The following is a 25,200-nucleotide window of genomic DNA, read 5'->3' as shown; positions in this document are numbered from 1 at the left end:
TTTTGTAGTTTTCTGAGTATAGAACCTTTACATTTATTTCTGGTTAAATTAATTCCTGGATATTTGAGTATTTCTTTTTTCCAAAAAAGTGAAATTTAAAAAAATTTCATCTTCAGCTTGCACATTACTATTGTATAGAAACACTGCTGATTTTTGCATGTTGACTTTGTGTCCTGCCACTTTGCTGAACTCATTTATTAGCTCAAGTAGCTTGTCATAGACATTTTGGAATTTTAAAAATATAGGATCATGTCATCTGCAAATAGTAAGAGTTTTACTTCCTCTTTTCCAATTTGGATGCCTTTTATTCTTTTCTTGCATAACTGCTCTTGGTAGAATTTGTTGAATAACAGTGGTCTTGTTCCATATCTTAAAGGGAAAGCTTTCAACTTCTCCCCATTGAGTATGATGGTGACTTGGGTTTCTCATAAATGGCCCTTTTCATGTTGAGGAATGTATCATATTTGACTTTATGTACTTATTGCCTAGTTGCCCTCCAGAAAATTTTACTTTTATACTTTGCAGTATTGTATGAGCACACATTTGTCATTATACTTTTGCCAACACTGTATATTATCGTATTTTTCCAATTTATTGAGGAAATAAAATGAAACCATGGTTTAATTAAAATTTCTTTGATTATTAGTGTTGTTAAATTTGTTTGTATAATTTATTTTTTTCTTAGTGTTAAAAGCAAAGTTATTTAAAACAGTATATACAGATTTATTTATTGAAATTAAAAAATAATTTTAGTTTTCATTATAAGTGCAGGTGCTGCATTTTGATGAACCTAGCTTTTCTTAACTTTTGTCAAGCATGAGAAACAGGCAGAGAATTGAAATTAGAGATACCACGAGCATTACAATAAAATACTTTATTTTCTTAGTATTCTCTGAAGTGCCAAAAAGATTTTTTTAAACTTTATTTTATACATTTAATAATTGAAAATATAAGCAATTAAAAACTAAAAAGAAAACACAGTTGAATACAAACATACATTTCTTAATAAAATGTACTGGATTCCTATAAGCCGAAAAGATTTAAAAAATTCATTTTTATAAAAGTCCTATAGGAAAAAAATAACTGCCTTCCTATCCTTTCTTATATATACTTAGTAAATACTTTTGCCCATATTACTTTGTGGTAATCAGTCTCTCTAAGTTATGATTAATAGTATTTGCAGTATGGGTTTTAACTCAGAAGAATTTGTAGATGGGACTGCTGTAGTAATAATTAATGAACATCTTTTAAACTCACATATAACCTTTAACTTAGAGCCAGTCCACAATCTCTATTACCATTCCCTCAAAGTTAATTCAAAGCCGCTTGCCAGCTTTTCAGATAAGACTTAATGGGTAAGGTTGAGTAGCTGATTATATCCATAAAATATAGGGCTAATAGGAACTCAGTTATGATGTATATGCATGGTAAATATCTGCCAGAGTAGCAAATGCATATTTTAGGTAAATTTAAGGTTTTACTATTGAATAAAAAAGGGCACTTTTCAAAAATAACTCCTTTCTGGCTCTCTAGAACATAGGGCCAGGAGGAATTGGTTCCAAATTCCTTCTAAGCGTAAAACCTTTATTTTACTTTCATCCCTTTCTCTCTTAGGCCTTTTTGTTTTTTTAACAAATCAGTTTTTTTATACATACTAATAAAGCATAAATCCATCCAAAGTGTACAATCAGTGGTATTTGGTGTAATCACATATTTGTGCATTCATCATTTCAATCATTCTTACTCTCATTGTTCCAATAATAATAAAAAACAATAACACAGCACCTTTCAATCTCTCTATGCTTCCCCTGCTGTACATAGCTGCTATTCTTTTTCCTTCTCTCTACTATATTTGTATTTATGTTTTGTAAAAAGTTTTATATGTGCAATATCACTCATATTAGTGTTTGACATGAGGTTTTACTATTATATGCAATCCCATGTTACAGTTTTTAGCTTTCGTTCTAGAAATACACATGGCCTTAGACTTTCCCTTTCAACCACTGTCATCACAGTTTTTAATTTCTAGCAAGAGCAGTTAAGCAAGAAAAACTTTGAGTAAGCAGGGCAATAAGCTCCTTCATTTGATTTGTACAGGAATAAATGGATATTACTACTGTTGCCCTTTCTACCCCTAGTCACTTGAGGCCTGTTCAGGAGTACTGAAATCTTATCTATCAACCTCTAAATCAACAAGAGAATGCCCATAAGCAAAAGAGGCACTGAGCCCTCCTTCCTTGCCTTGTGGAAATGGGAGTGCCGCCCGCAGGCAGAAATGCATCTTGGTTTTTAGTTTGAAAGTTGTTTAATGCCACTTATTCAACGTAGGGGATTGAAAGGAGATTGAAGTGACCTAATAACTATAGATAAATAGTCCTTTTAAATAATTTTAGAATAGCAAAGGCTGTAATTCAGTGTACAAATATCTTAAATATTTTTAATGCACTAAAATTTGATAATTAAAAATATTTCCTTTTTTTAGGGAAAAAATATTAAAAAATGGAATGAAATTTCTTTTCTGTTTTGCTTTCCCATAACTACCTCCTTCCATTCTTAGCTCTCAACTACCCCAATCTAATGATATTTACTCTTCTGAATTTTAAAATATGAGCAGTTATTCTCTTCCATTATTTTTCATTTATTTGTGGCTTTCCATTATTAGTTATCTTTATATGTCTTATTTGTTCTGGATTTTAAACTCCTTGAGGGCAAGGATATCCTCTATTTCTTTGTGTCTTATCATAACTCCCACCATATGGTAGATACTTAGTAAATATTGATCAGTTGAATGTAATTATTAACAGAACTATCTGAAACATATTTTTCACTCTTGACTCTCGTTGCAAATATTTTTAAAATTATTATACTTTACATTGCTGTAATAATATAATCTTTATTTCATTATTGAGAATTGATTCATTTTAACTTTTTTTTTATGGCGTTACCAGGGATTGAACCTTGGGCCTTGTACATGCAAAGCAAGCACTTAACCACTGGGCCCACACCTATTCCCTTAGGTTCATTATTCTATTTTTTTTTTAAAAAAGATTTATTATTTTATTTATTTCTCTCCCCTTCCCCCCGTTGTCTCTTCTCCGTGTCCATTTGCTGCTTCTGTGTCTGCTTATATTATTAGGCGGCACTGGGATATTGCGTCTCTTTTTTGTTGCATCATCTTGCTGTGTCAGCTCTCCGTGTGTGTGGTGCCACTCCTGGGGGGCTGCCCTTTTTTTTTTTTCCACGTGGGGCAGCTCTCCTTGTGGGGTGCACCCCTTGTGCGTAGGGCTCCCCTACACAGGAGCCCCCCTGTGTGGCATGGCACTCCTTGCGCGCGGCAGCACTGTGCGTGGGCCGGCTCACCACACAGATCAGAAGGCCCTGGGTATTGAGCCCTGGACCCTCCATATGGTAGGCAGATGCTTTATCAGTTGAGCCACGTCTGCTTCCCTGGTTCATTATTCTTAACATCAAATTTGATTTTAATTCTGTAGACAGGATAATGGGATATTTTCAATCCTGTTCATTGTACAAAACTAAACTAAAATTAGTTATTCTTCCAGAAGTGTGAACAGTTGAGGTGATTATGAATTTGTGTGTGAGTGGAGAGGTGTTGCCAGGATAATAGCACATAGAACTTGGTATTAATACCTCAAGTGACATTCCAAGAAGATGCCCTATGTGTCTCATCTATATTTTCCTTGTTTGTTGTGGTAGAGTGGGTATTTTTCCTTCCTCCTTATTTAGAAATGCCCAACGTATGTTGATTGGACATTGTAATAGGCATATCTAACAATTGCATTCTACAAGTCAGTTGAAATAGACATCTGTTTTTTTCTTTCCAAGAGTTTGAATAATAACTGATGGAGAACAATACCCATGATGGTTTGTATTCGATATTTGTTTGTTTGTTGTTATACTAAGTACTTGGCATATATTTGCTTTTTTGTTGTTTATTTGAACTAGTTTTAATTAGATTCTGGTCAGTTTTGTTCTAGTTAATCCAAGTTTTTACTGTAGTATATTTACGTGTCTTTATAATGTATTAGTAATATGGTCAATTAAGGGAATCCTGTATTTTATGCATGATTATTCTGTAAACCCAGCTTCTCTAATCAAGAAAAAAAAATGTTTACAAAAATAATGCTCCATTGAAAAAACTTTCCTTGTGTTGTTAGCCTGCCAACAAGGCAATATAACTCTTTATTTCAAAACTTTTTAAAACCTGTAAATGAAATTTTAATTTCCATTTAAATATATAATATAACTTAGTAAGATTTTCTCCATGATGAACTATTTAATATAGTACTGGTTTTTCACAAATCTCATTTAAACCTAGTTTCTTTTAGATTGCTCTAGTGCTCTACTCTTCTAACTAGTTCAAAATATCCAAAGACCAAAAATGTTATAGAAGGTGTTTTCTCCATGTAATTGTTAAAATAATAGGAATTTTGATATCATTAAGGAACTAAATAAATTTATTTACCCCATGAATATTGAGGTGCTTAGAATATATTTCCCTAAATGTTAATTGGAAAGTCACAATGATCATCAGATTAAATTTTAGTGTTTGGTTATTTTATGAATTATTTTCATGGTTTGAAAAAAAGTTTTGATTGAAATATAGCTTCTTATCAAGACGTCATTATCTTTTAATAATTGCAAACAGTAATCTACTTTTGTTTAGATTAATTTAAAGTTTGGCATCAGAAAACCGGAAGCTCGAACAGGAACTGAGACAGATACCTGTACAGCTTGTGCAGGTACCTTGATCCTTGAGTTTGCTGCTTTAAGTCGATTCACAGGAGCAACAATATTTGAGGTTTGCTTTTCATGGTCTTTGATCTCCTGGGTGTTGGGTATAGCAAATTTTATATCCTTTGTTCATTCGTCAAGTATTAGGATTATCACTTGGATGATTACTTTATTTATACTGTATTTCTGTATTTTATTTGCTAGACCTATTACATTTCTGAAACTTCCCCAATCTTTTAAAACATAGTAAAAGTTTTGTGCATAAGTCTTGATTGAAAATCTAAATCTGTTAGCTTGCATACACCAAGGGAAATGCTATTCATTATCCAAAAGACTTAATATCGCCGAAACAGGTGGTTATGAAATAGCCGTGTGTCTCACATTTTAAAATTCTGTGGAATTGCTTAAGCATGTTGTTAGAGTGCAGTAGTAACACATGGCACCCTCTTTTTCAAACATGACTTAGGAGAATTTTTAAAAATTTAACATGACACACAGGGACAAGCAGAAATAGGCAAAATATACCAGCATTACAAATATTGGGTTTGAGTGTAAAGAAACCAAGTCAAATGGTCTTTATGTGTATTTGTGCATCTGAATAAATGTCTGATGTTCAAAGTGTCTTGAGGACAGATTTATCATGTTTGGTTAATTTTTTAAACTTAAATAAATTTTTTCTTTATACCTTCTTGACTAATATTTTTCCTTTATTGAAAAATGTAGATATTTTTACACACTTTCTAATTTAATATTTACTGCATCTTTTGTGAGATATTGATGCATTTACAGGTGAGGAAAGTAAAGCTCAAAATGGTTAATAGATATGCATAGCTAATGAGTAGAATTGGAATCCATGCCTTTCTGAATTAAAAGCTTATACTCTTTCTACTGGGCTATGTTGAAATTTGAGTAAATCTATTGAAAATCACAATTTTTATTAGTTGAATGTATCATGATTTATTGTCAGAGAAACGACCTTATGCAATTAAAAGAGCACCAATCTAAAACAGGGTTGGCAAACTACAGTCTTACAGGCCAAATCTGGCTACTACTTGTTTTTGTAAATAAGGTTTTACTGGAATGCAGTCATGTTCATTGTCTTTCTTTTGTCTCCGGCTGCTTTGTGCTATAATGGTAGAGTGAGTTATTGTGACAGACTGGCCCTTTTTCGAAAAAGTTTACCTATCCTTGGTTTAATAGAGATCTGAATTTTTGTATTAGTTGTCTTATAATTCACTTTTTTTGGTTTATGTAATTCACTTTTAAACTTCAGTTAAAACTTTATTTCACTGAGCCTCTTTCCTCATCTGTAAAATAAGAATTGGGAAATACTGTCTGTGATACTTTTCAGCTCCGAAATTCCACCATTTAATTAACATTGTAATCTTTGTTTTTTAAAAAATGAGCATAGATGGGTTGAGTCAAGAATTAAAACTATTTTATATTCTACTTTTAAAACTACAAAGTGACAAATTGGTTCAGTGATTTTTTTCCCTTTTATAGAAGTACTTCTGCAAAGCTAAAATAATTTCATGCTCTGAAATTAATTTTAATTTAGAAAATCACCAGCACATGCCCTTTGCTTTTGCATTTTGTAACATCTCTTCATCCATAGTCAAGAATTTATCAGAAATAATTTTCATTTAGTGTCCAATGGATAAAAATAAATAAAAATAGGAAAAAAAAGAAAAATTTTATCATAAAGTTGTAAGTTTAGTGTTATGAAGTACTTTTTTTTTTTTTGAGTGCAACAAATTTTTTTTTTTTTCACGTGGGTAATAGTTTATTCTGTAGTTCACACTCTGCCTTGGTACATTTGCTGGGTTATGGCAGGATATGTGATGTCCAGCATCTGACCTTGCAATATCATTTAGGACAACTCCAAAATGCCCCCTCATCACATCTCTTCTTCCCACTCCCTGCCCTCAACAACTACTGTGGCCACTTTCTCCCTGTCAATTATACAATTTCTTCTATTAGTAGTCACAAAACTTTTATAGTAGAATATCAGTAAGTCCACTCTAATCCATATTTTACTCCTCCATTCTATGGATCCTGGGATGATGATGTCCACTCCACCTCTCTGTCGAGAGGGTGCTTAGATTCCACATGGATGGTGGATGCAATTCTCCTGCTTGGAGTTGTGGGCACTCTCAGTTCCCTGGTGTGATGACTCACCATCTTCACCTCCCTGTTAGCTGACCTGCGTAAGTCCAACGAACCACAGAGTAGGAGTTGCAACTCTGCTGAAGCTCAGGACCCAGCTGGCACATGGACAGTCCAGAGATTCAAGTCTCCTGAGTATACACTAATGCTGGCACCAACCACAGGTTCAGTAAAAGTGACAGAAAAGGCATGTGTAGAAAGGTCACATTTGAGTCCAACTCCATCACACTCAGGCGACACAGATTCCAAAGTAGGGCCAACTGACATGGTACTGAGTACTTATTAGCCTCGATTTACCAACCCTTAACCAACTAATTTGCGTGCCATTTACAAAATAGGATCTGAAGTGCCTGTTTCTATTTCAAAGATAGCATACCAACTTTGAGATACTTGGCTGATTTTCTAAATTAGAGTATCTAAGGGGATTTTCATTTTGCATTTAAATGATAGAAATTATTTTAAGAAGCATATTTTATTATATCTGCAGTTAATAAAATTTAATAATACATGGTGTATAAATGTGAACCTATATGAGAGTAAATGAGCATGGGTAGTCTCAGAGTGAGATCACAGCTACTAAATAGCATTTCCAGTCATTTTTTAACTTGATTTGCTGAAAAAGAATTGACTTGTAAGGAAAATTTGATGTATATTATAATTGGTTATCTTATGAATTTTACTGAATCTTTAACATCCTGTAGAGCTTTTGACTTTTGTTTTTTTGTTTCCTATTTGCCAATGACATGCAATTCCTCAAGTATGCTTTTTTTTTTTTAATTATAGGAATATGCAAGGAAAGCTCTTGATTTTCTCTGGGAAAAAAGGCAGCGAAGTAGTAATTTAGTGGGTGTAACTATTAATATTCATACTGGAGATTGGGTGCGCAAAGGTATGTAAGTTGGATTTTTAAAATCAAGCCTTCACATCCGTAGTGGTTGGGAAATACTGGATTTTCGTTTGTTAAAATAATCTTTGGGACAAAATACAGCATAGTTTCTCTCAAGATTCCTTGAATTCTAATTAATTTAGCCAGATTTTCTTCTTTGGTGCCAAATAGCACACATAATCTAGTCGATTAATATTCTATTCCATATCTTAATTGGCATATCATTATTGATGAAATGTAAGATATAGATAATACTAGGACTAATTTCCTCTGAGGATCATAGTGCCTCAGACATCTAACATCAAGTGGGAATCTGTATTTAATAATGTTTTCTCTAATTATGTTTTATCCTACCTTTAGGGATAAAGTATAGCATAGAAGCTAAGAGCATAGACTGTGGAGCCATGTTGTTGAAGTTCAATTCTCAACTCTGCAGCCTATTGGCTATATGATATTGGGCAAATTATTTAACCTCTACATGCCTTTCTGTACTTACTTGTAAAATGGAGATAACAATTGGACCTATTTAGTAGTGTTCCTAAGAGGATTAAATGAGTTAACCAATGTAAAGTGCTTAGATCAGTGCTTGGCATGTGCTATCTTTACTGTGAAACAAGTGCTCACTTACTATTTCATCATTCTCTTGCCTGCCTTTTAATAAACTTTTATTGTACTATATATATATTCCTAAAAAGTGTATTTGTTTTAATTGCTTTAAATTTTATATAGGAGAATGTCATGTTATATCTAACTTTTTGAGACTTTTGCCATTTAATATTATATTGCCCACATTCATGCATATTGAGTGAAAAAGTAGTTATTTCTTTTAGGACTGCTGTATAGCGTCCTATTGGATGAATAAATTATGTTTTTTGGGCATTTGAGTTGTTTTCAGGATTTTACAGTCATGAGCAGTAAAGCTGTGAATGTTCTTGTATTTTTCTCCTGTTGTACATATGTGGGAGTTTCTCTTGGGATTCTTAGGAGTGAAATTTTTAAATCATACATTTAACTAATTAATGTTCAGGTTCAGGAGATAATACCAGATTGTTTTCTAAAGTTGTTACACCACTTTATACTTTCACCAGCAACATATAAGAGATCCTGTGGATCTACATCTTTTCTAATGCTTCAAATTGTCAGTTTTTAAACGTTTTTGCCTGTCAAATGGGTGTACAAATAATATCCCATGTGGTTTGATGGTAGTTCCTTGATCACTAATGATGTTGAACACTATTATTTATTGGCCATTATGTTTCCTTTATCTATCTATCTATCTATCTATCTACCTACCTACCTACCTACCTACCTATCTACCTATCTTCTTCCCTCCCTCCCTTCTTCCCTCCTTCCCTCTCTGTCTACCTATCTGTCTTTTATTTTTCTTTTAGGAGGTTCAGGGGAATGAACCCAGGACCCTCTACATGGGAAGCAGGCACTCAACCACCTGAACTACATCTGCTTTCCTATATATTCTTGAAAATAATTCTTTGGCAATTGTGTATTGTAAATTTCTTCTGGTTTAAATCTTGTTTTTTTTTTTTTTCACTTTCTTTAAGTTCTTTTTAGCTTTTAATATAGTTAGATTTATCAGTCTTTTATTTTATGATCAGTGCCTCTTTCTAACTTTAAGAATCTTCTCTTAATCATAGGTCTAAAATGCCTTCACTTTTATATTATACTGATAGTTTTAAGATTTGTTTTTGATAGTGATGTCCTTAACCTATCTGGAATTGAGTTTTGTTTATATTGTGAGGTAAAAATATATATATATATGGATATTTTAAAAACATTTCATATTCTAACAATGGTTTATATAATATTTATAGTCTTTGTGGTACCTAGTCTTTGAAATTTAATGGGACTTTCTTTTTGGCCTAGAACATGATCCATTTTTGTAAATTTCCCATGTGTGTTTAAAAAAAGTATTTTCTAATTGTTGGATGCAGAATTCTATGTATGTCTGTTAGTTTAGTTTTAGTAATAGTGTGCAGATTCTTATTTGCTTGACCCATCAATAACAAGAAAGATAGATGACATCTCTGACAATGATAGTGGACTTCTTATTCTCCCTGTAGTTCTATTTTTTGGAGCTATTTTGTTGGGTGAATTCATTTAAAATTGTTGTCTCTTCATGGTTAGTTGAAACTTTTTCCATTGTGTAGTGACACTTTTCATCTCCGTACTCTTTGTCTTAAAGACCATTTTATCTAATAGTAATGTAGCTACATCAGCTTTCTTTTGCTTATTATTGCCTCAATCTTTTTCTCTCCATTTGCTTTCAATCTTTGTATGAGCTCATATTGTAAGTGCATCTTGTAAAATAGATTTTAAAAATCCAATTTGTCAGTCATTGTCTTTTAATTGGTGAGTTTAGTCAGTTTACATTTATTGCCACTTTTAATAAATTTGGACTTATCTGTGTTAATTATTATTTCTCTTTTCCACTTTTTCTGTTTCTTTTTAATCCTTCTGTCTTTAATTGGTAACCATATTTAGCTCCTGATAAGACAGGAACTTTCACATGCTCTTCTATCCCTTTGTTTCCTTCTCACCCCAATCCTCATCCCCTGTTATGTATGTTGGTAGTGTATAGGTACTTACTTTTGATTTATAATAAATATGGGTTTTCTTTTTTCTTTTGGCCTTAGAACTCTCTCTCTATAAAGATAAACTTTATCAAGGTTTTTGAACATTTGTAGTTTGTCTCTTGCAATACCTCCTAGGTATGTTTCTCTTCTTAATTATTTCATCCTAGGCTTTTTTTCCCCTAAAGATTTATTTATTTGTTTCTGTCCCCCCTCCCCCTTTCCCCCCCCCCCCCCCATTGTTTGCTCTCTCTGTCCATTTGCTGTGTGTTCTGTGTCTGCTTGGATTCACATTAGGTAGCTCCAGGAATTGATCCTGGGACCTTCCAGAGTGGGAGAGAGGTGATCATTCTCTTGTACCACTTCAGTTCCCTGATCTGCTGCATCTCTTATCTCTCATTCATGTTTCTTTTTGTTGCATCATCTTGCCGTGCCATCTCTCCATGTGGGCCAGCACTCCTGCACAGGGCAGCACTCTTCGCAGGCCAAGCACTCCATGCAGCCCAGCTCTTCGCATGGGCCAGCTTGCCTTCACCAGGAGGCCCTGGGCATTGAACCCTGGACCTCTTATATGGTAGATGGGAACCCAATTGCTTGAGTCAAATCTTCTTCCCTGTTTTTAGTAGCTTTTAATCGCTTTTGGGACCTTATACGCCTAACAACATTTTTATCATGCTTTCATATTTGAGTGACAGTTTGGATGGTATAATTTTAGGTTTTAGTTATTTTCCTTGAAGTGTTTGAAAATATAATTCTGTTGTGTTGTCTTATTAAAAATCTGATATCAGTCTGATTCTTATGCCTTTATATGTGATCTACTCTTTCTCTCTAGACATCTAGAATATCAAAAAACAAAGACAAATTTCTAAAAATGTCACTATAATTTTAGGTGTTGGGTTTTTTTTTTCTCTCTCCTTTTTTTATTCTGTCTGTCGGCCCTTTCAGTCTAAGATTTTCACATTTTTAATTTGCTGGTAATTTATCTTATTTATTTAGTTGTGTACTTATATGTATGTATGTACCGCGGCCCAGGATTGAACCTGGGACCTTGTAAGTGGGAACCCTGGACCCAACCACTGAGCCACAAAGGCTCCCTTGAGTTGTTTTTTTCCCTTTGTTTCCTTATTGTTTGTTCTTGTTTTAAGGAGATACCAGGAACTGAACCCCCGACCTCCCATGTGGGAAGCAGGTGCTCAACTGCTTGAGCCACATCTGCTCCCAGAAATTTATCTCCTTAATTTTAAAGATATTTTTTCCTTTTTAGTTTTATTCATCTCTTTCTGAAATTCCTACTACCTAAATTACTTCTATTTCTTTTCTCCATAAATTTTAGCTTTTCTTTTGTACTTTTTATTTCTTTGCCTTTTTTCCTTCTAAGAAATTACTGCTTTTGGTGCTTCAGTTTGTGAAATTGTTACTGAGCTGCATCCTTTCTGCCCCATCTATTATGTTCTTTTTTTCAACTTACATTTTTTTACACCATATATTTCTGCTTCATTAAATTCTTCTTCTTCTTTGTTTTGTATTACTAATGTGTTACCTTATCTCTTGAATAAGCTTTTTAGGCTAATTTTAAATTCTTAGTTTGCCTGTTCTAATATTTCTTCTTCTGATAGAATCACAGGTAATATTTTATTTTATTTATTTATTTAAGGATTTATTTCTCTCCCCTTCCCCCTGTCATCTGCTGTCTGTGTCCATTCACTGTGTATTCTTCTGGATCTGCTTGTATTCTTGTCAGCAGCACCGAGAATCTGTGTCTCTTTTTCTTGTGTCACCTTGTTGCGTCAGTTCTCTGTTTGTGCGGCCCCACTCCTGGGCAGGCTGCACTTTTTTCGTGCTGGGCGGCTTTCCTTACGGAGCACACTCCTTGCGTGTGGGACTCCCCTACGCAGGGGACACCCCTGTATGACACGGCACTACTTGCGCACATCAGCACTGCGTGTGGGCCAGCTTCACCACATAGGTCAGGAGGCCCTGGTTTGAACCTTGGACCTCCCATGTGGTAGGTGGATGCTCTATCCATTGAGCTGCATCTGCTTCCCTATTTTATTTTTAAAAGTCATGCTTCTTAAATGTCCTGTTTTGGGCCTGTGTGTTCATATTCCTTTATCTCCTACTTTGTGTCAGGACCAGATCCCAACTGCTGTTATCCCCAGTCATCTCAGGGATAAATTCTAAGAAACATTAATAGAAAATACTGATACCTGGAATCCCAGAGCTTCTATGTTAATTGGCATGGGGTATGCACTGGATGTAGGTATTTCCAAGATGGTGTAATCATAATGTAGATTGTAATCCACCTGGCCTAGGAGTTTGGATGGCAAAAGATGAAGAAGCAACTGCCTAAAGTTAGTTAGTCCCCATGTCTTTCTTTCAGTTCCTCTACCCAGAGCTTCTGTGCTGCCCTGATTTTACTCTTGAGGACACTTGGAGCAGAGGTTTGAAGCATGGCAGGTGTTGGTGAAGACATTGTGTCCCAAAGCAATGGCAGGGGGTGCCAGTACTTTCCCTTCTATTTTATCCTTCCATAGCCATACCCAGCTCATTATCCCAGAGACTGCTTGCTGTTTTTGCTCTTGTTTTCTTGCTTTTGTCCTCTATGATATGGGGTAAAGAAGCCAACAGTTGTGCTGATCTCAGTAATTAGAAATGGAACATCCAAACAACAGCAGTCCTGTTTTCATATTTTCATATTTATATTGATATTTTCCTGGTTAATGGTCTAATCAAGAAAAGACATACTGGCACCCTCTTTGTGTTTGTTCTTTGAAGTTCATCACTGAGAGAATGCACTTTTTAAAAATTCTTAAAAATCTTTCCTGCTTTTAAATAATACCTGTCTAATTTTTCAAAGTAAGGCTTGTTTTAACACAAAAATGTTTTTAAAACACATTTAACAGCAAAGATACTATTATTCGTATAATAGGATGTGTAGTTCTATAATTGTAATTTTTATTTTAAACAGTTTCACATTTAGACTTTTTCATTCTTAGTGTACTTGTAAACTTGTACTCTATAAAATTTTTAAAAGACTTGTTTAATAATCACCTTTATATGTACTTCCTCAGATAGTGGAGTTGGAGCAGGGATTGATTCATATTATGAATATCTATTGAAAGCCTATGTCTTGCTTGGAGATGACAGTTTCCTGGAAAGGTTTAATACAGTAAGTTGATCCAATTTTGTATTATTTTAGTGCCAATTTAATTTGAGTGCCAGATGAAGTTCATTTATCTGAGTACATTCTGAAAAATGATTTGTTTTTAAATGTGTGGTAGTTTTATGTCAGTATTCCAGGGTATACTGACAGGGACAGGGTAAAAGTTAAATACTTCACAAAAATTAGTTTACAGTTAGTTTACAAAGTAGTTTCATTTTCATCTCTTATCAAAACTTTTCCATATCTGCCAATAGATGTTAAAATATGTAGATTTGAGTTTACCTAACTTTTTGTACTAAATAGGGAACTTATTGGAATAGGTTGCTAGTTAACTTTTGAATTACTCTTTTTTAAATCTTGGAAGTTTGATCTAGTCCTTGATCACAGCAAGTGTTCATTTCAAAAGCAGACCTGTGAAGTCTTTAGGTCTAGAACAGAACCAAAGGCATATTTCTTGGGAGGAGAAAGGATTATTGAACTTGATTAGATAGTTCTTCTCTGTAATTGAAGCAAGTTGTGATTAATATAACAAATTATCAGCAGTATTATACATTCTTTACCATTAAGTTTACCATTTTCTTGCCTTTCCATCAATTTGATCTGTTACATCTGTGAGACATCTGTTATAGTGATTAAAAGTATGGGAGTTGTCTTGCTTGAGTTTAAATCCAGGTTATCCAACTTACTAGTTGCATGCCTTTGGGCAAGTACCTTACACTGTTTTCTTCAGTTCCTCATTTGTGAAATGAGAATACTAGTGCTATTTATAGGGTTATTGGTAAGATTTTTTTTTTTAAGATTTATTTATTTCTCTCCCCTTCCCCCTCGCCCCGGTTGTCTGTTCTCTGTGTCTATTTGCTGTGTCTTTCTTCTTTGTCCGCTTCTGTTGTTGTCAGTGGCACAGGAATCTGTGTTTCTTTGTGTTGCGTTATTTTGTCATGTCAACTCCCTGTGTGGACGGTGCCATTCCTAGGCAGGCTGCACTTTCTTTCGCGCTGGGCGGCTGTCCTTATGGGAGCACTCCTTGTGCGTGGGGCTCCCCTATGCAGGGGACACCCCTGCGTGGCAGGGCACTCCTTGCACGCATCAGCACTGCGCATGGGCCAGCTCCATACAGGTCAAGGAGACCCAGGGTTTGAACTGCGGACCTCCCATGTGATAGACAGATGCCCTAACCACTGGGCCAAGTCTGCTTCCCCTATTGGGAAGATTAAATGAGCTCATGCACATGTAGTGAGTAGAACAGGACATAACATATAGCAAGTACTCAGTAATAGCTATTAAGTAACACGAGTTGGTTAAAAAAAATTAGTCAAAAGTCTTAAAAGCCGTCAATTGAATACCTTAAGAAACAGTATCACATAAATTGTTTATTAGATTCTAACAAGATTTTCTTGAGGTGAAAAGGGACAGGTATTTTTGGTAGCTCATTACTATTCACTACTATAACCTCTTATTATCAAAGTTGAGAAATAAATAGGAAAAAAAGATGAAAGAAGAGGGAAAAAAAGTTTCTGTGAGCATAAAAGGCAGAGATAGTGTACCTTAAAAGTGGCAACAGTGATTAGTTGCCTTAATCTAGATGGCAGTGAACACCAGACTATTACTTTAGCCAAGAAGGAAAACACATTGACTAAATATGGGAGAAAACAAGAATAATTCTGGAAATAGACACCTATTTATTATATCCTGAGAGGACCTAAGACCATCATTGGGTCACAAAGGTATACTGACCTTTGCCTAATCCCACTGGATAGGAATGTTCAAAACTATTCTCTTCCGAAAGGCCCATATTAAATACAGTGATTACTATTCTGCATCTGAGTTAAAGAATACATGGGAGCATATATATTTTACGAAGATTTCCATCTAAAGAAAGTATTTAAATAGTTAATTGGTAATTCCTTAGTAAATTTATTTAAATGTAAAGAAATTCAGATTTATTTAATAAAATATGTTTAGTACATCTTTTTTTATGAACACTTATTGTGATCTTTTAGCACTACGATGCCATAATGAGGTACATTAGCCAGCCACCTCTTTTACTTGATGTGCATATCCACAAACCAATGCTGAATGCTCGGACATGGATGGATGCTTTGCTTGCTTTTTTCCCAGGTTTACAGGTAAAAAGAACTGTTCTTTTCTTTTCTTTTTTTAAATTAATTTATTTTGTTCTTTTCTTAATGTTAAAGTAAAATGACTATTGTTAATTACATTTGTAATCTCTAAAATTTATTTACTTAACAGTAACATTTTGGAACTACTTGTATTTTTCTGTTCATATAATGCTTATAGATAAAATCAACTCGTATTTATTAGGTAATTTTGTTGATGTTTATTTCTAGGTTTTAAAGGGGGATATTAGACCTGCTATTGAAACTCATGAAATGCTATATCAGGTGATAAAAAAACACAATTTTCTACCAGAGGTAAGCAAACAATTGTTAGAATTCTAAATTCTAAAATTATTATATAAATTGCTAATTTAGAGGTAGAAAATATCTTTAAAACTTCTTTTAAATTTATTTTTTTCTTAGTTATAATTAATTTTTGGTTTATACAGTATTGTATAGCTTTTTCCTTTCCTTCCTGTATTAAGAGAAGTCTAGTTTAGGGTAGTGCTGACATTTCATTAATTTTATGTAAAACAAAACAAAGCAAAAACACCAAATCTTTTCTAATCTGTGCCATTGCAATATTGTCTCATTCTACCTTCTACATATACCTGCCAGCTAGGGAGGCATGTTACTTTTTATTTTCTAAAGTTTGTTTTATAAAAACTATGTACATTAAATATAGCATTACTAATTACACATGCTCCCTGGAAATTTGGAGAAGGCCACCTTTTCCTCATGCTGACTGAGTATTGCTCTTCCTTGTTTTTATATACAATATTAGTTATAAGTACTCTTGCTTGTTTGACACAGCAAGATTTATACCATGTAAGATGTAACATGTTCCAGAAATGTACCATTAAAATTTTCCAAAATTTGTTTATGGCTTTTTTCTATCACTGCCTTTTGACTGCTGTCTGAAATGGCATTCCATCAACTAAAGAATGTTTCCTAAAATGTTCATTTTGGAAAATAAAGTTTTATTAACCTTGTGGGGAGTAGGAGTTTGAGTTGTAGGAAGCTTCACATCCATATAGAATAAACAGAAGTTTCAACTAAATACATCTTACCACAACTGAAGTTTTTATTTGGTTCCCATGAAGGGTTTTGTGTGCTTGCTTGATTCTACCTTTTTTTAAAAAAAAAACAAACAAACAAACCAGAAAGCTCTGTAGTTAAATAAAGTTCAAATAAGACTAATTTTATTTATTTTTAAAATTATGCCCTGTGTCATTCTACAAAGGAATTGAGATTGCTGTAAAGAAAACATATGCTAAAATAGAAACATGAGAACTAGGGAAATAATATTAAGAGGAAAAAGTGAAGATAAGGACAAGAAGAAAACACAATTAAATAGACCTTCAGGGCCCATGTAGTCACCTTACTGAGCTTCTGAATAGCTAAAATCATCATTTTTAAAAGTAATTTAATTTAATTGGTAAAAATAGCTCCCTTTGCTAAAATGAATTGTTATTTTAAGCAGTGAGACTTGATGTTTTTCAGATGAAAATTATGCCACAATTGATATTTTAATTACCTGTTTATGATCTAATTTATACACTACTATATATTCTAGAGCTACTTAATTTTTTAAACCATATTTTTAATGTTTAATTTGTGTCTTGTTTAGGCATTTACAACAGATTTCAGGGTACACTGGGCTCAACATCCTTTAAGGCCAGAATTTGCAGAAAGTACTTACTTCTTATATAAAGTAAGATAATTTACTTGTTTTTACTTGTAAGCCCTGTTTTCTTTTGGACACCTAACTAATTTGTAATAGTAACTGGGTTTTCAAAGTCCTCATTTAATTCACAATGGTTATATCAATATCACATTTCTTATTATCTGGTCAAAGTTATTGAGTACTGCAAGAATTGGCATCTAAGTTTTTTGCTTTTTTTATCTGAACACTTAAAGAGAAATTTTATACTGTATTGCTGCTTTCTAAAACATGTCTCTTGCCTTCCTTCCATCAAGCAACCTTTCTGGGCATTATAAAACTTAATCTAAAAGCTAAGGTATACTGATGGACAGTTTTCCATTGTATGGTAAAGAAGTGCTCTAAAGCAGATCCGTGGCTTATTTTCAGATTTAGGTTCTATGTACCATGAGATCCAGTGCCTGATATAGTGCCTGACACCTAGTAGGTACTCAATAAATATTTGGTAAATGAATGAGTATATGGTAATATATAAGCTATATATATGTATATATATATTCTCCTTTTTAATAGGCTACAGGAGATCCTTACTACCTTGAAGTAGGGAAAACACTTATTGAAAATTTAAATAAATATGCTAGAGTGCCTTGCGGATTTGCTGCCATGAAGGATGTTCGTACTGGAAGTCATGAGGACAGGTAAAACAATTCCTAACACCCCTTTCCTCAGGGTACCTATTAACACAAAATAGGAGAACTAGTTACCATTAACATAAGCTTAATGTTTTTACAAAGAGTATTGAGGAAGCAAACCTTCGTTCATTATGTTTTTTTTTTTCCTGACTCTTTTGAATAGACTACTTTTAAATTGTTTTAAAAATTAGGTTTTTTTTTTTATCATAGTGCCTGGCATATAGTAGGTGCTCAAATGATTTTTAAATAGATGAATTAAATGATTGTTAAATATCAGAACCTCGGTGTTAGGAATGTGTTTTTTCCCCTTTGTTAATAGTTTTTTATACTATATAAGATGTTAGAAATAATCCAGATGATGATCAATGATCTGGATTATGATTCATGTTCAGGCAGAAATTCCTCAAAAAAGCAATATTGTGGTTTCTGTGGTACTCTTTTCTGTTGCAAATTTGGATGAGTGGAGAAGACCAGTGGCAATTTCTGTTTTATTGGATACTGGATACTGTTTTATTGGATACTGGATAGATGTGTATGACATTCAGTACTAAACTATAATACAGAAATTGAGCTTTGGTTAGTAAGATATTCAGTAATGTTCCAGTTATTCAGAGACCATAAATCTGTAATTTTTTATATTGGTTATGTGTGGGGGCTGTGTGTTTCTTCGTAAATAACCTGGGCTGTGTGTGTAAGCTTGCTAAACTTAAGATTCCAGCATAAGCCATGTGTGCATGCAGACAATAAAAACTGCAGCCCCGCCTCTCGTAACCATGTCAACTGCTCCAGTCTGCCTAGTTCCCGAATAGCCAATTAAGTGATGCAGGCTCTATCGGCTTTGGATATTCAGGGAGGATGCAGACTAAATGTGTTAATTCAAGCTTACCTGGAATGTGGGGGATATGTGTTAATTCAAGACCTAAATGATACTCAAACACCTAAAACTCTAAGCAACTAACAAAGAAAGTCCTTTTGCATAAAAGCACCATTTAACTCCCCACTCCAACATCCTCTGTGTAAAAGGAAACCAGAGATACTATTCGGGACTCGGCCTTTGTGGAAAGAGTTCCCTGTGCCTGCTGGTCGTAATAAATTTTTCCTTCTCAAAATATTCCTGAGTACTGGCCTTTAATACACAATCATTGAATCTCTCTGCTTCCACAGTGTTTTAACTGTCTAGAACATGGGAATACATCAGAGAATCCAGAAATTGAGGGGTAGGGGGTGAGGGATGGGGGATTGCTTTAGAATGGTTAGAATTGCATAACAAATCTCTAAATGAGATTTATTGAGGTTCCTTATGTTCCAGGAGCTATAGTACTTTTTCAGAATTAAAGATGGGAAGACGTGTGCTTTCCCTTGTTGAATCACTGGGGGTAGGCTCAGAAACAGACCCTTAAAACCTTGCATAAGTGCTCTGAATTGTATTAACAGGGCAGAAAATACAAGTTGGCACCTGGTAGTCACTGAAAGGTTCCCAGAGAAGGAGATCCTGAGTCTTGAAGGATGAGCAAGAATGAGAAAGAAGAAGAAAAATGTCAAAAGAGTTTCAGATAGAGGGACCAGAGGCATGAGAAACATAGCACTCATCATTTACTCATGGGGTTGTCCCTAGTCCCTCAGGCAGAGAGAGAGTTTAGGTAACAGTCAGTTAACCCTAAGGACACTTAATGAGAAATGGGTAGACAGTAACAGCAAGAATGAAAGCAGATAACTTATTTATTTGTAACATTTATTGGCTGCTTCCTATATTCCAGGCATTTTCTAGGCAACTTTATAAGTTTAACTCATTTGATCTCTGAGGTAGAAGTTCCTTTTTTATCCTCACTTTATACATGAAGAAACCAAGGCATGTAGGAGGTTAGGTCACTTGCCCAAGGCCACACAATTAGTAAGGTAAAATCAAAATTCTAAGCAAGGCTCCTTAACAAAATATTCCCTAATAGAATCCAACAACATATTAAAAGAATTATTCATTATGATCAAGTGGGCTTTATACCAGGCATGCAAAGGTGATTCAATGCAAGAAAATCATTCGGCAGAATACACATTAATAAATCAAAAAAGAAAAATCACATAATCTAAAATAACATAGAGAAGGTATTTGACAAAATACAGCATCCTTTCTTGATAATAATACTCCAAAAGATAGAAATTGAAGGAAACTTTCCTGTGACAGTTTGAGATTATTTATGAATCCCAGAAAGATTATGTTTATAAACTAATCTGTTCTTCTCGATATGATACCCTTTGATTATATTGGATTCAATTGAGGGGCCCTTGATTAAATTTTCTGTTACAATTATGGCTTTGATTAGACCACATCAGTAAGGTGTGACTCAGGTTGAGTCCCCGCCTCTTTGGTGGGCCGATATAAAGGGACAATCAAGAAGACAAGCCAGAAGAGAGAGTGCTGTCATTTTTGATCCTGGGGCCCCAGAGAGAGATGAGCCATTTACCTGATGATTTGCAGCTGACCTTGGGAAGAGAACAGAACAGCTGAGCCTGATATAGAAAGCCTGGAAAGAAATGAGCCCTATGCCAGGAGAGAGAGAATGATCTGAGCGACAAGGCTTATGCCATCCTGCAGCTGAGAGAGAAAGCCCGGAAGGGAAAGCTGAACCTTCACAGAGATCAACAGACATCTTGCTTTAACCTGTGGCAACTGACTGTTGTGAGAAAGCAACCTTGAATTGGACTCCTCAGGGCCTTGTAAAATCTAGAATATAGGTATCAGGAGAAAGGATGAGGGCTGAGAAGGAGTACTGATGCATAATGTATATAGAGTTTTTAATTAGATTGACAGTAAATGTGTGGAAGTGGATAGATTGATGGTAAAACATTATAGTGAGAATAATTAACACAGCTGGTTTATAATTGGAATTGTGGCTGAACAGGGTGGCCTAGGAATGTAAATGTCGACTGAAAGCATAATCTCGGGACTGAATAACAGTGAACCCAGAGTTGGATGAGGGTTGCAGTTAATAGTACAATTACAGGAATGTTCTTCTATGAACTAGAACAAATGTACCTCACTATTACAAGGTGGTAAGAATATAGAGATACATTGGAAAAATACAATTAATATAATTTATGGACTATAGTTAACAGCAATATTGTAATATTCTTGCATCAATGTCAAAGAAGGTACTGTATTACTAATAGGGGGATATGGAAAAAATATACCAAATGTATGCTGTAGACTATAGTTAGTGGTAGTAGTTTGATGATATTTCTCTTATAATCTGTGAGAAATGTCCTATAACAATGTAATGTATTGGTGGAGGGGTATTATATGGAAATTGTGCACATTGTGGATGATTGTTTTGTAAGTTCACAACTCTATATATATATGTAAATTCTAAGTCAGGTTGGCTCTTGACTACTATGTTATATAGGCAGTTTGAATTCAAGGAATGATAATTAAGCACCTACTACTACTGGAAGAATTGTTACTATTCCTTGCTGTTCTTTGACTTGTAGTTAGTGAAGAAGGTAGATATTGTCTGGCCATGAACCAGCAAAATAAGTTCCACCGAAGTTCGATGGGTACTAAAAACTGAAAAATGAAGCAGACCACTCCACGTAGCAATATAGTTACAGTTTATTAGGGAACTTACAAACCAGGAAGCAGGTCTGGGGCAGCTGTAGGACGTTCAGAGTTGTGCTCTGTGCCTCCCAGGAGCTGTAGGGGATTATATGGGGTAAGAACAAGGAAGGCACAGAGCCACGCTGGGATTTGCAAGATCATAAAGGTGTTTCTTTGAAGTCACCAATAAGTAGCTGGAGTAGTTGAGTACAGATAGCTATCCTGCTTAAGAATTTAAGATGCACTTTCAGGAAAAGTTTTTGTTAGTTTGTTTCTCCTTATCTCAGAATTTATAACTTCTCTGGTTTATGACACCACTGACCTGAAGAGAAATAATCACAGCCATGTGATCAGTCCTATAAGAAAAAGGAGTAACAGTTTGAGGAACTACAGAGAAAGACTTTATTTATTTTGTTTAGGGAGTTCCATTTTTCTAAATTTAACCTTTTTTATTTTCTCCACCAAATATTCCTTATATGACATTGTATCTGAACCTCTAACCACTGCCTTTGCTCCATGCTGATTGTATTACATTATAAAAGATGTCTTTTGAATACCATGTCCAGAGTTAACCTTACTGAAGATATGCCCAAACATAACAGTATTGTTACTATCTGGATTTAGGCTAGAGATTGCCAATTTTCTGAAGAACTCATGAACTTCTTATACCTTCTATCCAACTGAGAATCACTGCTTCATCAATTTACTGTTCCTCTTGGGAACATTGTATGTCTCGGATGCATTTGGCCCAACAGAATATTGAGAAGTATTGATTTCTATCATATTATGTTATGAGATGTACTTTGGATTTCTCAGCAGCATTATGCTCAGCTCACAGTTAAGCTTGTGATCAGCTGAGTTCAGATACTTAACTATGGCTTGTTGACAAATGGGTATTCTCCATCCTGCTCTTGAGCTGCTGGGGTATTTTTTGTTTTTGTTTTTTTAATGTAAATTTAGAGTTTCATATTTATTAGTTAAATTACACCTTATTGATTCTTTTTCTGTTTCTAAATGAAAAAAGAGAACTTGAATCTCATCTCTGTCATCTAATGTATTAGCTAAATTACCAGTTTTGACTACTCTGTAGTTTGGATAAACTGACCTTGTAAATTTTTCATCTGAATCGTTGGGAAGAATTTTGGATAGGCCCATGACCAGTGTTTCATGGCATGGCACTCAAGAGCTTTCAGCCACAAACTCTTAGCAGATCTGCTAGCACTGTCCTCTGGCTCACCACATGCAAACACATACAATTTTCAAAATGGAAATATCTATATATTCCTAATAATCACTGAAAAGAATTCAAACAGCACAAAAATATGAAAATCTTTCCTGGGACCCTCACCCCTACCTGCCCTCCCTAAGATAACACTGTTAGCAATTTGATAAGCAGGCTTTCAGATGTTTTTAAGGCCATTGTGTGTGCATTTGTGTATATGGTATTGGTTTTAAAATACAAATTAGATCCTATGCTACCCAATTGCTAGCGTTACCCAACTCATACTGAGTGATCTTACCATATCTCTATTCATTTCTAAGTGTTTGCAAATCATCTGTTTCATAATCACTTCCAGAATTTGCCAAAAACCAACATCCTGCTCATCAGACTGCAATTCTCAAGATAACAATTGCTCATAATAACTGTCAGTCTTCCAGAAAAGGTTAAAGTATGATAAGTGCATTGCACTGTTGGCAGGGAACTATTTTGTCCATTCTAAAAAGATTAACATCCAAAATAGCCAAAAAAGTTTTGAAACATTAACAGGTGAGTTTTGTTCCAAAAATAAAACACTACAGGTGAGTTTTTGTACCAAAAATAAAGACATTTATGTAATGGAATAATACTGATAGCTGATATTTTTTGGGCTCCTATTATGTGCCAGGTGCTAAACTAAACAGTTGATATATGGTATCTCATTTAGTCTTTATAACCAATTTTATGAGTGTAATTATTATTATATCCCTTTTACAGAAGATTAAACTGAAACTCATAGTCCTCATATAATATCCCCACATTCACACAGCTAGTTAGTGGAAGATTTTCCTGTTTCCAAAGCCTATATTCTTTACCACTGTGTTCCATGGCCTCTTCAGCTCATTCTTTAGTAATGCTGTTTAACTTTGCATTCAATTTAATAAACATTTATTGAGTGCCTACTGTGTGCCAGGAATTGTGCTTGGCCAGAGGTATGAAACCATGCAACCTATCCAGTAAATCACAAGTTATTTATTACTGGCTAAACCTAGCATGCCCTGGGAGGTAGTAAATTAAATTTGGTGTTACTATAACTCAAATTAGATGCAACACAAGTTAGATGTAGTGGCTATGCTCTTTTCCTGCAATTTTTAATTTTATTAAAACTTTTCTTTAACATATTAAACATTATAACATTAAATTGTTTTGTAAAGTCATATATATATTTATCCCTTTATTTCTCCCTATTTTCCTGACAGGTATGTAACTATTTTCTAAGTTAAAATCATGGTGCATGTGTGACTTTATGTAGTACTTTTTTCACATAATATTTTAAAAATAAAGGAAATCACTTGTGTATCAGTTAAAATGGTTGCATAATAAGCTCCATTAAAATTGTATGACTTTATCATGTTTGTTTCACATTAATTGAAGATTCCTAAGAGTTCTCAGTAATAAAATTCATCAGTGTTACCTTCCTTCTGTTGATTTTCTATAGAAAAATATGGCTTTCAGATAGTTGGCATTTGGCTGCTTTTGTTCTTAGATTTATTTCTGACCTTATATTTTAGAATGGATTCTTTCTTCTTGGCTGAAATGTTTAAATATCTTTACCTGTTATTTGCGGATAAAGAAGACATTATTTTTGACATAGAAGATTACATCTTTACAACAGAAGCTCATCTGTTACCTCTTTGGCTCTCAACTACAAATCAAAGTATCTCTAAGAAGAACACAGTGCGTTATGTTTTTGAATTAAGTGTCTTACTGTCTTTTTTTTTTAACATCTATGTGTTTTTTGTTTTGGTTTGTTTTTTTTTGCTTTTTCTTCTTTTTTTAAAATTAAACTTAATAGATCACAAGGAATGTTACATTAAAAAGGCAAAAAAAAAAAACATTAGAGATTCCCATATAACCCACTCCCCATACCCCACCACATCGTTTTTGTAAATTGTAATTTTTTGAAGATAGATACATCACACAAAAAATGTTACATTAAAAAATATAAGAGGTTCCCGTATCCTCCCCACCCCCCACCCCTCTCCTCCCACACCAACAACCTCCCTTATCATTGTGGCACACTCATCACACTTGGTGAACACATTTTGGAGCACTGCTGCACTATACAGATAATAGTTTACCCTGTGGTTTGCACTCTCCCCCAGTACATTCAGTAGGTTATGGCAGGATATATAAAGTCCAGCATCTGACCCTACAGTATCATTAAGGACAACTCAAAATCCCAAAAATGCCCCCACATCACATCTCTTCTACCCTCTCCCTGCCCTCAGCAACTACTGTGGCCACTTTCTCCACCTCGATGCTAAAATTTCTTCTATTACTGGTCACAGTAGTTTCATAGTAGAATATCGTAAGTCCACTCTAG

At 34.4% G+C, this 25,200-nt stretch overlaps 1 protein-coding gene across 2 annotated transcripts in view; it reads left to right on the top strand.

Annotated features, from left to right (window-relative positions):
- EDEM3 (ER degradation enhancing alpha-mannosidase like protein 3) overlaps positions 1–25,200 on the top strand; it is an 83,563-nt gene that overhangs the window by 32,479 nt on the left and 25,884 nt on the right. For both annotated transcript variants that reach the window (XM_058274855.2, XM_058274854.2), the window contains exons 7-14: positions 4,685–4,819; positions 7,702–7,807; positions 13,464–13,561; positions 15,556–15,681; positions 15,904–15,987; positions 17,303–17,386; positions 17,909–18,033; positions 24,386–24,551. In XM_058274855.2, the coding sequence (XP_058130838.1) occupies positions 4,685–4,819; positions 7,702–7,807; positions 13,464–13,561; positions 15,556–15,681; positions 15,904–15,987; positions 17,303–17,386; positions 17,909–18,033; positions 24,386–24,551 (924 nt within the window). The remainder of the gene's footprint in view (positions 1–4,684; positions 4,820–7,701; positions 7,808–13,463; positions 13,562–15,555; positions 15,682–15,903; positions 15,988–17,302; positions 17,387–17,908; positions 18,034–24,385; positions 24,552–25,200) is intronic.

The sequence above is a fragment of the Dasypus novemcinctus genome, chromosome 13, assembly GCF_030445035.2.
Source record: "Dasypus novemcinctus isolate mDasNov1 chromosome 13, mDasNov1.1.hap2, whole genome shotgun sequence".
NCBI lineage: Eukaryota > Metazoa > Chordata > Mammalia > Cingulata > Dasypodidae > Dasypus > Dasypus novemcinctus.
The sequence above is the reverse complement of the archived record's forward strand: the minus strand, read 5'-3'. Positions and strand labels throughout refer to the sequence as shown.